This window comes from Maniola hyperantus, chromosome 21, assembly GCF_902806685.2.
Source record: "Maniola hyperantus chromosome 21, iAphHyp1.2, whole genome shotgun sequence".
Lineage (NCBI taxonomy): Eukaryota > Metazoa > Arthropoda > Insecta > Lepidoptera > Nymphalidae > Maniola > Maniola hyperantus.
The window spans coordinates 7,323,936-7,337,584 of NC_048556.1; the positions used below are offsets into that span (position 1 = coordinate 7,323,936).

At 35.8% G+C, this 13,649-nt stretch overlaps 2 protein-coding genes across 8 annotated transcripts in view; one reads left to right on the forward strand and one right to left on the reverse strand.

Annotated features, from left to right (window-relative positions):
• The window catches only part of cic (Putative transcription factor capicua), a 47,990-nt gene extending 40,440 nt beyond the window's left edge, over window positions 1-7,550 (forward strand). For all 7 annotated transcript variants that reach the window (XM_069505680.1, XM_069505674.1, XM_069505677.1 and 4 more), the window contains exon 30: window positions 228-7,550. In XM_069505680.1, the coding sequence (XP_069361781.1) occupies window positions 228-283 (56 nt within the window). In that variant the 3' untranslated portion in view covers window positions 284-7,550. The remainder of the gene's footprint in view (window positions 1-227) is intronic.
• Window positions 7,551-9,800: 2,250 nt separating this feature from the next.
• LOC117992341 (distal membrane-arm assembly complex protein 2) lies at window positions 9,801-11,280 on the reverse strand. Its single transcript, XM_034980021.2, has 2 exons — window positions 10,722-11,280; window positions 9,801-10,338 (listed from the first exon to the last, which is right to left on the reverse strand). Exons 1-2 carry the CDS (start codon window positions 11,117-11,119, stop codon window positions 9,861-9,863), a joined length of 876 nt encoding a protein of 291 aa, XP_034835912.1. The 5' UTR covers window positions 11,120-11,280; the 3' UTR covers window positions 9,801-9,860.
• Between the last annotated feature and the right edge of the window lie 2,369 nt (window positions 11,281-13,649).

Below are 13,649 nucleotides of genomic sequence, written 5' to 3' on the forward strand. Positions count from 1 at the left end.
TCCGAGGAAAATACAAAAAAATTTGAGTTTATACTTTGACGTAAGATTTTTACATCTTTATTACCTGTTCCAAAGCCATCATGATCCAAACAAACATTCAAACAAACGTTCCTCCCAGTGTTGGGGACAATACACAGAGAAACTTTCAGCTTTTTATAAAATCAGAAAGGTTTGGAACGTGCTGGCTCTTAGGCCATTAGTCTAATCCGAAGGTTTTTAATTCACAGATGTAAATTCTCCAATAGTGTCCGCTGCGTTGCAGCCAACTTCAACGGCTAGTTAGCGATGCGGGTACACCATCTCCATTGTGGTACGCGAGTAAACTGCTGGCCCACATGACCGATTTTATAATCGGCTGATTCAAAAATCGGTCAGGAAATCGGCAATCTACCTGTTCCAGTAATCGTCCTGTTCTTGAAATCAGCCTGTTCAAGAAATCGGTCTGTTCCAGAAATAGATCTGTTTCAGAAATCGGTCAGTGAAAGTGGAGTTTGGAAATTTCAATATTACGAGAACTTTGGACACGTGCTAAATCAGATATATTCATAGATTCGATAATTCAAGTGCAATTACAAATGATTAAATCACCGTTTCGATTAATATGTCATGTGGACTAATATAAATCTAAATTCTAAATTATCTGTAATGTCCAATAGAATAATGTTCAAAATTTTGCCGATAATAATACTGCCATCCTTTTAGCAGTCTGCGTCTATAAGATTACACAATGGAGTTGTGAATGTACGAATTCTATATATTATGAGTACCTAATTTGACATAGTTGTTATGATGTACACCGAGAGCTGTCGAATGAAATGTATAAGTATAATGAGTGCCTGAAGCGGAACGGAGTGGAGACGACCAAATTATTGATACGTGATAATTTTATCGCGTCATTTTTCAATAATGTGATTGGTCAGTTGAACATCGCTCCGCTTCAGTGACAGGCACCCTAAAACAAACATTGTTCATTAGCTCTTTTACAAACTTATGTGAGATTTCAATGTGAAAAATGCCTAGATGCATTTAAGTATAGCGTTTTATTTAGGCGCCAATTGGTTATAATGTTATATATTAACAAACATATATTTAAGAAACAAAACGAGAAAAAACAAATAAAAATTGCTGAATTGTGTGTGGGATGTGTTTGCGATGTGAGATGGACTTTGAATAAGGGCGTATGACAGATTTTCTAAATAACCGATTTAGAAATCGGTTTCTTAAAGTTGTATCAGTATGATTTCTAAATGAGTGTTCCAAAATCGGTTGTACGCACCTAAGCTTGTATGACTTTAATATTTTATACATAAAATAATATATGCACATTATGTATTTTAAATGACACATTTTATTTTTGGTAGTTGTTATCCGCGTTTAAGATTTTATTGGATTCATTATTGGGGGTTAATATGGATTGAAGTCAGTTAAAACACGTACTGATGTATTTGGAGGAAAATACACATAATATAATATAATGTTCACGTAGATCGCGGTCGCGAGTTTCTTGTGCGGAAGCGTGTGTTTTATACATGAACACTGGTGTTACTTCATATGTTTGGAATTTCGCGATCAAATCCGGAAGTAAGCACGTGAAACAGAAAACAAAGTCATCGCGTGCGATGTTTTTGTCAAGTTCAAAAAGAATCTCAAGACTATAAATAGTCGGGATATCTTATCTTTCATACACGAGTTTTGCCGCGATAATATTTTCAACAAGAAGGGGATTCACAGAAGTTTCAATTCGAAAAGATATAGATTTTATTCATCCTCTTTTTCAATACTAGCACATTAATCATATGGGCACGATCTCAATACATTTAATTGTATGTAATTTTTATAGTCGATATGTAAGATTTTCATTTTAGTATTTACTGTGTGTATGGATGGAGTATTTCATTGAATATTTTCTTATTTAATTCGAGTAATAAATATTTATTACACTTGAGATATTTCGATGGGGAAGCGTTTCATTTTGCTAGAGATTTCAGCCTTAACCGTTGCATTTACAGTACCAAATGCTAAAGCAATAACATTGTGTACTGTTTTTATATACTTTAAGATGGGGTTTGCAATACGAAACAAAATTTATTTTCCTTATTTTTTTTTATTAAAGTTTTTCAAAATTAAAGCAATATCGTGGTCGATTAAAGTTAAGTTTAATAAAGTGTAAGTTATGCGATCATAACTTTGGTGCAGACATATTGATTATTGTTTAAGTCTTTAAAGTGTATCGTTTTTCTATTTATGTTGTGATGTTGGTCTTCCACATGTTTTAAAAGAAATCTTTTTTATAAATGGATATCTACTTATTTAATTTAAAATCTTAGTGTACAGTGATTTAAGTTAAGTTGAGTGGTTCGAGTTATTGGATGCCATGTCTGTTCGGTTAGGTCGTAAGTCGGACTGACGGACGTATAATCCGCGACTCTCGCCATCTCGACCTGTCGCGTACTATAGATTACAATTTATAGGCTTGTCGGTTTTATTTGCTCTATTACGTTATTAACTCGACAAATAGAATTTTGATGTGGAATAAAGGTGCAGATAAACTACTGTATCGTGGTGCGATGTGACGCGATAAAAGGCGATTGGAGTCATATATTTTTTTATTTATTTATTGGTAACATAGTATACCCGGGGAGACATTAAAGTTGCCCAATACGTGTCTCGACTGGAAAAAACGGACACATAAAAATAAAAAGAACAATAAATAACGAGCACGAGAACAATATAATCATTTTATATGAAGATATCACACTATCTACATAACTATCGTGGCGCTCTACGCTTTGATTCAAGGCGCACTCCGATTTGTCGATCGCCAGAGTGTGGTTGCATCACATCGCAACAAAGTAGTTTGTGTGCACCTTAACGCACAAGTCTCTAAATACTGGGTCTAGAAATCTGTCAGTCCGAATAATACTGTAATGTATGACGAACTTAGAAAAGAGTACGATAGTTTGATAGTAAATTCAGAGCCTTAATACGTCTTTTCTAACTGTAAGTTGTGTAGTGATTTTTCGTGTTTTTCAATTATATCGGCCGATCGTGGTTTACGGAAATCAGCTCAAATCATTAACGACATTAGATAAATCAATATTTATACAATAACAATCTCAATGTAAATAGGTAATTAGAGTTATATTATTATCTGTAGATGTAAGCGTTCCTGGCTCTCAAAGTAATTAGGGTTTTTTTATCTAGACAATCCTAATTTGTAGACGAAAATGATGCATTTTGTACAATTAATCGTCGAGTTTCGGCCAATACAAATATTTTATATGTATGTATGTACAGGATGTTTTATTTATCTGCGACAGTAAGTTACACTACATTAAATATTTTATTCAATTCACCAAATGAAGTAAACCTAATAGAAATCCACTAAGAAGTTTAGAAGTTGAAATGCTGCCATACTCGAGTTTCGGCCAATACAAATATTTTATATGTATAATGTATATATGTAAAAGATGTTTTATTTATATGCGACATTAACTTGCATTACAGTAAAAACTTAATTCAACTTAGCAAATAAAGAAAACCTTAGAAATCCAATAAGAAGTTTAGAAGTTGTAATGCTGCCATACTGCTATTACACAAACTCAGAAATTGAAACATTGCTTAGGCCAACTTGAATATTATGGCCCATTACCACAAGGACACTTAAATTGATTTAGTATTTTTTTTTTGATGCTGGCACTTTTTGGCATCCACATTAAGCTCTTGCCAAAAACTGACAGCATTACAAAAAAAAACAATGGCCCTACCGCGGTTGTTTGACAGCTACAATGTCACGATCGCAATCATCTCTGATTGGTTAATGCTCGCGCACTATTGGCCACAATGCATTGTTGCAAAAGGAATCGCACAAATTCAGCCAATCATAACAATTGAGATTGTAATAATGATTGATGCAGGTTTTAGACAATCGCCCTACTGTTTAACTATCCTTGTGCAAGTGGGCCTAAGTCCTTGTTTCTTGACATTTGTTGTATAACACATATCAAATAAAACGTTAAATCTACCTTCTACTCACATAAGTTTTTATCTTCTGTCTCACTCATCACCAAGCACAAATTATATGCGACGTGATAATATTATAGTGTGATTGTCCCTAATAAATAAAACACGCTGTATATCAAAATTGTATTTTTTAAATGATCTCTTTTTGGCGTACTTTATTATATATCGTTACGTATTAGTAATTGCTTTAGGAGTCCGGAAGTGAAGAGAATTTATTAATAAAAATAAAATAAAAATATAATTAATGTCTATAACCTAAGAGATATTTTCGCACTGTTAACTCTTATCTTTGATAGCGTAGTTTGGTACTGACAAAACGAAATTATAACGAAATTTTTGGGATTTTTTTGGAACTTTCGGCGTTTATCCGTACTCATAGAATAAATATTGGTGTCAATTCGAGCCTTCCAATATGAAACCAAATCTAGAATCAGTTAATTTTCTTAGCACAATTTCAATGAATAAAAGGAGAGATACCTAGTAGGAGTTCTATCCTTTTCTTCCTGTAATATATTTTCATATTTAATATTCATTTATATTATTGCATAAATAGTGTATATACGTAAATACACGGTATTTTTAAATAGGGCTTTTTATACTTTGATATGCTTGAATTGACACGAATATTTTGTATAGTCAATTATTGTTTAAAATCATTGCTGGCACATATTGAAACCAATACATAATATTGTTACCATAGTAGTATAGATAAATATCATTATGCAGTTTATTAAAGACAACGTTCCAATTCATCAAACGGTAGATTAATGCTGTGGTATCGCTCTCTCGCACATGCAAACGGTTATGCGTTATCTGCAAGCGAGAGGTATATATTACGTGCTAAACTAGTTGCCTGAAAATCGGGAGTTGGCTAAAGGTCGGAAACATACTAACAACAATCTGCGACGCATATTGAATTAATAAAATCGTAACAGTTTTTATGTCGTCAATCTCATAATGCCTTGTCTCGTCCGATGTTTTCGCCTTTAAAGTATGCTATATAGTTTCTTTTTAATTCGCATTTTAATAGTGTCACGTGGATTCGTGTTTTTTTCCTACTTTGTTTAAGGATGCATAGCGATATCTTCATCTGTATTTCGATTCGAGCGAACTAAGTAGTAGTGTACATCGAACGAACTTTTTTATTAAGAAAAATAAAAAATAACGATCATTCTGAAAAATACGGTCTATGATTTTGGTAGCTTTTAAATTCCTTGTAATTTTTTTTCAACAGATTTATTTATTGTAGGTACTGGTTTAAAGCCGAAATGTTGAATAAAAATATAAGTGCCATTGGACTGATTTTGCAAAAAAAATTTTTAGGTATGGAAACTTCATGAGGATTCTTATGTACTTTTTTATTCGAAATTTCTTAATTTTACTGTCTAGTAGGCATTTCGGCTCTTTAGTTTAGTAGGTAATTAGTACTAATAAATAATTTCATTGAAATGCTAATTTAATAATACCTAATATTCAAATTAATTAAGAATCATGGTTCTAATGTAAAATAAATTTTAATTTTATGATGATAAAAGAAATTTTAATTGATGAATGATATTTGAATCGATTTCCTTTATTTGAACACATTTTATAGGTATCAACCTGGTTTATCGGTTACATAATGCACAATTAATATAATTTGATGATGGATTTTGTTGTTTCTGTTCATTTTACATGTATGTTGAGATGTTATAGGTATTGTTTTTATTTTAACATCAAATTGTGAAATAATCACATTTAAATATGTATTGTGGCTGATTCTCTTTTGCACAATCTCTAAACTAAACTAAATTAGCAGGTCTAAATTTAGTGCTATCCTTTTCCGCAAGCAACATTATGAAAAGGATAGCAATAGATTAAGACGTGCCATTTTAGTTTAGTTTAGAGATTGTGTACAACGGAATTAGCCACAATGGGGCCAATTCTCTGGTACACAAATTTCTAAACTAAACTAAATTAACAGGTCTAAATGTAGTGCTGTCCTTTTCCGCAAGCAACATTATGAAAGGGATAACAATAGATTTAGACGTGCCATTTTAGTTTAGAGATTGTGTACAACAGAATTAGCCACATTGTCTTACTGTCTTTATTAAGTTTTATCTTGATTTTTGTGTACTGACTTCATCCAATTTAATAAATGCTGTTATTTTATTCATACTTTACTGTTGCAATATTTCAATATGACATAATTACTTATCATATTTTGTTGCTTGTGATCGTTTGTAGTGATGTTTCAATTTGCTTTAATATTGTCCATACTTATTTTTAAGTTTGTCTCTGTTAGTACAGTATATGGTATATGTTGAAATGAATGGGCGTCTTTCAGCGTGTTAGCATAATAACAAATATGAAAACTCATGCTGCATATTACTAGTGCCTTATTGACTTTCAGAACTTAGTTACAAGCTGTACAATACAATGTTGCAATGTTTGTACCCAGTGTCACCAAAGTATAGGTCTAGGCTTTGTCAGTCAATAAACAGTGTGTAATAGGCGGTTTCTTTTAGACTGAATTAACTTTGTTGCTTAATAACAAGTTATAATGTTATATTTTAAGAATATTAGCAATTATTTCAAAAGGACATTTTAAATGAAGCATTTCATATTCGTTATTTATTTCTTTCTAAATAAGGCATTAGTCTAATTGTTTAGTCAAATGGCGTACATGTAAATATCTTGTTTAGACAGTTTATTTAGATTTAAGTGTTCAATTTTAATGTATACTAGATTGAATTAGATAAAATGACCTTAAGAGGGATTTATTCGTAGTGCGCACCAAACAAACGTAGTTTCGCTCTCATTTGCATATTAGCTAATCAAACTCAATGAAATCTTGTAGATATGTTTTAGGAATTAATATCTGTGTCTGTGGATTGTCAGATTTCCGTTATTACGCGTAAAATTTAACTCCTCACGCGCTATTCTAACTTTTTGTGTCAAATTTCATGTCATAAGTACGAATTTAGTCCTTATTTTTAAAATGAACCGTATTTTTAACATGATAGTTGATCCATAGAGGAGGATGATGCCACGTGAGGAGTCAATTTGTACGGACCATAAAATATTTTGTTTTAAAGTTACACCAGGCTCACGGATTTACACATAAATCTTTAAACCCGTGTAATTTTAAAACCAGACATTTTTACGGAAATCTGGTAAACCACAGACACAGATATTAAGTATAACCATATTGTCTACAAAATTGCATTGACTTTGGTTGCTTAGGATTAATGAGAATTAAACTACGTTTGTATGGAGCAAGTGACGGAGGGTCCTCTGTTAAGAGAAATATCTGAAACGGTAATCACTCATAGTTGACAGGGGAAGTTTTTCTAAACGTTTATGAATCCAATTCAATGGACCAATACATAGCAATTTAGCGATTGTACCTAATCAAAGACACCGAGATGAAACTCGCCTTGTGCAGGGTGCAGGTGGACAACCAACCCATAGAAATGTGGACAGATTGTTTAAGCATATTGGATCATTGTACGAACTTATGTTAAAACATAAAAACCTCGAAAACATTGCCGACTTTTATTTCTTATCATCATCCCTTATTTCTACACACTACAAATATGAGATACTAGCTTCGTCAGCGTGGATGTAGGTTTTTAAAATCCCGTGGGAGCTCAGAATATCCGGGATAAAAATTAGTCTATGTGACTCCGTCCTAACTATACCCATGCAAAAATCACGTCGATCCATTGCGGCGTAATTGAAGGACAAACCAACAAGCACACTTCCGCATTTATAATATGGGTAGTTTTTAGGGTAGGTAGTAGGTACAGTACCCAGCAGGAAATATTGCTATATTATTATCTCTTTCTAAAATTCAACGTGCAATATTTCCCGATGTATAATGTTTATACGTTTTTCTTCATAAATATTGTCATTAAATCATAAAACAAATTAATGTAAGAGTCGAAATATATGACAATCGGGGTTGGGACGCACCCACCCCGATAGCCACACACCCGCATAGCCCCCGCGCTAACCCGGTGCGGGATTGTGTGGAGCGTCCTCCCGCCTCACTCCGATTGCGTAACTATACTTATGGTTACATAAAATCAAGTAGGTACCTAAGCGAAGACAGGTCGAAATTACAATCGGAAAGGGAACGCCCCGCACATGCGGTGCGGGCAAGCGCGGGTGACGTGCGGGGCGGCCCCCTGCCTCATACCAATACCTGCCCAATTCCCATCTCAACCTGTCGCGGACTATACACCCTGAAGCCATGGATCCAACGGTCTATCCCCGTTTGGGCATTTAAAATTTTTCTCGAGTCGCCGAAGCTGAACAACAGGAGCATACCATTCTCATGCGAGGTCAAATATCTGGGCATCACTTTAGACCAGAAATTGACCTGGAATCCGCATGTCGATGGAGTGCTAAAAAAGGCTAAATCGGCTTTAGGTATATGTAGTCGATTTGCGGGAGCGAGATGGGGACTTAAACCAAAAGTGACCTTCTGGCTCTATACAGCCATTGTGAGGCCGATGATATCGTACGCCTCCGTGGTTTGGTGTAGCAAATTGACGCAGGTTACAGCCCAGTATAAACTTGGCAGTATCCAAAGAACTGCTTGCCTACTTATCACTGGAGCTATGAGCACCTCTCCGGGGGGCAGCCCTAGAAGCTCTTCTCAACTTACCTCCTCTCTACCTGTATTTGATGAAGGAGGCGAGAATGGGCATGTATAGGCTGATTAGCCAAGGAAAGGTGAATTGGCTATCTAGAACACTGAGGGACTTGCAGAACTCAGTACTCGAGATTCCAGTTTTGGGAATGCCGTCAGACACGATGATCCCAAAATACAACTTCCAGAGATCCTTCTCTGTGGAAATCCCAGATAGGGAGGATTGGACAAGCAACAAAATCACATGGCCATCGGGCTGTTTGAAATGGTTCACCGATGGCTCAAAGTCAGGCAAGGACGTAGGATGTGGAATCTATGGAGAGAAACCCAGGATCAAACTGTACCGTAACCTGGGGGCCTATACATCTATTTTCCAGGCGGAGGTATACGCCATAATAATATGTGTGGAAACCATCCTGCAACACAACCACGTCAATAAAACGATTTATATTCATTCGGATAGCCAAGCAGCTCTTTACACTACGACACTCTCAACCGCTGGAGAAACCTGCCAGGGCTAAATCACTCGAAAGCGCTGGTTAAATCCTTCAGCAAGAAGGTAGCATCTGAGGTGCTGTCGCTTAACAGAAGTAACATGTGCATCCTGGTGCGAGCTTTAACGGGTCAGTGTGGCCTGAAAAGGCACATGTATAACCTTAAGCTCCAGGGCTCGGACATCTGCAGAGAGTGCCACGAGTCTCCCGAGACTCCGATGCACATTATCTGCTTCTGCCCCGCTCTGATGCACAAACGTAGCGTCCACCTAGGGAGACACATCATTTATCCGGAGGATGTTACTTCAATTCCAGTCAAGAAGGTGCTGCTGTATCTGGCGGCCACAGGATTTGATAAGGGAGTGTGAAGTGGAGGCAAACACAATAGATCGGAGACGGTCGCAGTGATTCAGGGATAGTAAGGACCTGTATAGCCCCAAAGAAGAAAGAAGAAGAAGAAGATGGGTCACCTCAGAATGAGAAGAAGGGTTCAGGCCATAGTCCACTATGCTGACCAAATGCAGACTTCATACACCTTCAAAAGCATTAAAGCAATCTAGAGTTTTGTTCACCTTTAAAGCAAGTGATTAACTGCTCAAATTTATATAACTATAATGAAATTCACTTAAATAAAAAGTCAGGTAAATTATTAATTTACTATTTTTATATTATGTATTTACAATTCCATAAATAGAATTTTAAGACTAATTTAAAGCAATCTTTGTATTTTTATGGCCCTTCGAAACATTATGTTCAATGTCAGTATCTGCAGCCGTTATCAATAAACTAGGCCTTTCTTGTTCAAGGATAGACAAAGCAGCTTGGAGCTCAACATTGTCACCAGGATCACTAATCTTCAAGATCTTAAGAGTTTCCATCTTCGCTATGGCGTGTACACCACCAGGACACAAGTTGCATCCTTCAATATTTAAATACTCCAAGCTATTCCCGTTCTGTCCAGCGATTCTGTCTAAGCACCATACATCTACATGTTTATTGTTCTTCAAGGATAACCATTTGAGGAGACTTAGCCCTGACAAGTTTTGCAGCCCTTCATACCTGATTCCGTTGTGATGAAATTTGGCACAGTTTACAGCTTCAACTAAATAACCATCTACGTATGTATTGGGGAGGTTTAACGTCGTTATGTCACCTTCAATCCATTCTGTCTGGCCCTTTATCCTGAAAAACAAAATATTAGTTAACACTTATTTGTATTAGATTCTAGAAAATTGTCTAACATACTCTTGATTTAACCATACTTAATATTATAAGTGTCTGCTTGCTTTTCACCGCCCATCTATTAACCCAATTTTGACAAAATTTGGTAAAGGCATAGCTTGCATCCCAGGAACAGCCATAGGCTGGTAAAAGATATCTTGTTGGCATATGTAGGGTACTTTTTATCCCAGAAAAGTAAAGAGTTCCCACTGAATTTACTTACACTTATGGAGCACTGTTTCAATGTTAAGTCTATGAATACAGACATCGAATATTTCCATAGAACATAAGGATTGTGTAATGATGAAAAGTTATAAATACACAAGTAATAGAATCTGACTAACTTGACTGCACAGTGTCGATAAGTAAAAAAGTGTACTGCCCCCAAATTTGTACCCAAAGCGGCTACTCTTTCAGGTAAATATCTTTGATTTTCGATCTCTTGTATCATTTTCATCTGTCCCCACCATTCCTTTACATCTTGAACGGTTAAATTAGGTATTTTTTGCATGGCGTTTAGGACGTGCATACTAGGACTTTTTTCCACGAAAACAGATAATTTGCTGCTCCATTCGCCGTCACGTTGTATCCAAGGTCTTCGCCATTCTGGGTATAACTTCCCGTGAACTTTGCGCGGCTGGGGGCCTGCTTCATCACGTTCGTAAATCGATTTGTGATCGCAATAACTGCGACATGTCGGGTACAGTGATCGAAGGTAGCGCGATTTCAAATTTAATGACATGGTTGACTTATCTTTTTTAATTAAAAATCTTGATTGGTATCACTGTTTGACGTACCTACACATATTACTTAAAGATTACCACATAAATATTAGGAATTAGATCTTATTTCTTAATGTCTTAAATTAGAGGTTATGAAACAGCTGACAATTGACATTATTGAATTGACCTTGACATTAAAATGTGACAGCTGACATCTATTTCACTTATCTGAGTCTATTCCTTTATTCTATAGTCTATTCTCATTACGATTTCTACATTTTGTTACGTTAAACAGTAGATACCGGTAACATTGATAAACAGTGCGACGAGGCTATCTTGGCGCGTGGCGAAAATCTAACGTTGCCGTCAAGACGTCTCCCCTTCGTTCTTGTTTCAATACCTATTCTAAGCATCTAAGCCTCTGTTCTCCAATAGCGCCCCCTGTTAATGTCATTCAAGTGCCAAGAGAGCCTTGCTTTGTCGCTATCTTGTCGCACTGTACTTAATAGCGAGGATTAATTATAAGATGCCATTTTGAAAGGTCGTCAGTCCAGCGGGTTCGAGGTCGTCCCACATTGTGAACCTAACTGTGAGTAGCTTTCCGCAACATGTTCCTACAACAGATTTCATCAACAAGTTTCCGCAACAAGTTTCAGAAACAAATTTCGGCAAAAAGTTTCGTTAACAAGTTTCTGCAACAAGTTTCATCAACGAGTTTCCGCAACAAATTTCTGCAAAAAGTTTCCGCAACATGTTTTTGCAACACGTTTTGTCCAAGTTTCAAAAGCAAGTTTGAACCACAATTTTCGGCGAATTTCGTCAACAAGTTTCAGAAACAAGTTTCAGCAACATGTATCGTTAATAAGTTTCGTCAACAAGTTTCGGCAGCAAGTTTCCGCAACAAGTTTCTGTAACAAGTTATACCAACAAGTTTTTGCAATAAGTTTCTGCAACAAGTTTCGTCATCAAGTTTAACAACAAGTTTCTATAACAAGCTTCTGCAACAAGTTTCAACAACAAGTTTCGGCAACAAGTTTTGTCTGCAGGACCGCTACAGAGCAAAACATGGCTACGGCAAATACAATTATTAGTAGTGTTCCTGGTACTGCGACTTTCAGAGCGCTTGCAGCATGTCGATAAGGGTAGGCAGAAAATATTATCATTTTTCATTATAATAATACTACTTAGCTTATACTTGATACTTAGCACGTAGGTACATAGTTCTAAAAATCGTAAGACGTTGGTTGGGGTCCCAAAGTGCTGGAATGGCAACCTCATCAGTACCCTTATTATATCAGTAGGTACCCTTATTATAAATGCAAAAGTGTGTTTGTTTGTTGGTTTATTGGCTTGTTTTTTGGACGTGATTTTGAACGGATTGACGTGATTTTTTGCATGGGTATAGGTAAAGACCTGGAAAGTGACATATAAAATCAAATACCTAACGACCTAATTCCACGCGGACGAAGTTGCGGGCTTCAGCTAGTCTCATCATAAAAACATCAATCGGAAATGTGTTGTGTTAAATTCGGGATGTAAAAGTCTTCTTAAATCTACGAATAACATAACAATTAAAAAGACTGAATAAAAGCCGTAGTTGGCGGTTCAATTTAATATACACTACTGTTCAGCTATAAGCAAACGCTTGATGTAACGTGAAGCAGCGCCATCTAGTTTGTAATAAGAAAATTATTGTACAGTACTTTATCGTTGGCGTTTAGACAAAGACATTTCGCTTTAATCCAATTCAGATTAACACCAACGTAGGTACTAGGTACCCACCTAATGTAATCCAGCAGAGCAGTCTAATTCCGACGGCGTCCGGAACGATGTTGGACAGTTTGTCGTTAATCTTGTTCTTAAAAGCACGAAGTGGGACAGGACTGATCCAAACAACGTTAAATCAAGATTGGATTGAGAATATGCGACCGTAATTGAGATGTTAATTTGATTGGGCTCCTGGGAGCTACGGATACTGTCGGTGTTAGTGAGTGGATATAATACTGGTAATAAGTTAGTACTCCTGACTCCCACGCGATATATTATTTTCTGTAGTTCAAGTGGGGGAATAAGTAAATAAAATATGTTAGTGTCAGTTTTTTTTTCGGAATTAAAACGTAGGTATTTGCATTTTTTTAAGGAATGATTTTAAACATACAATTAAGTACCGTAAATCTTGTGCTAAGTAGACTCCTACTTTGTCCAAGATTTAATTATATTGTATTTAATTGGATGTAATTGCATCATCATCATGATCAACCCATGACTAGTAATATATAACTATATTATTATAATATATAATATATTATAACTCATTATACTCGTAGTTTAATTAGTGTAATTGGCTTTATGGCCGTTCTAATTAAATAATAAATAAATAATAATAATAATAATGACTGGTTCACTAACAGAGCACTGGTCTCCTCCAGAGTGAGGTGGGTTTTGGCCATAGTCTACCACGCTGGTCACTGAGAATTGGCAGACTTCATACACCTTTGAGAACATTATGGAGAACTCTCAAGCATACAGGTTTCCACACGATGTTTTCTT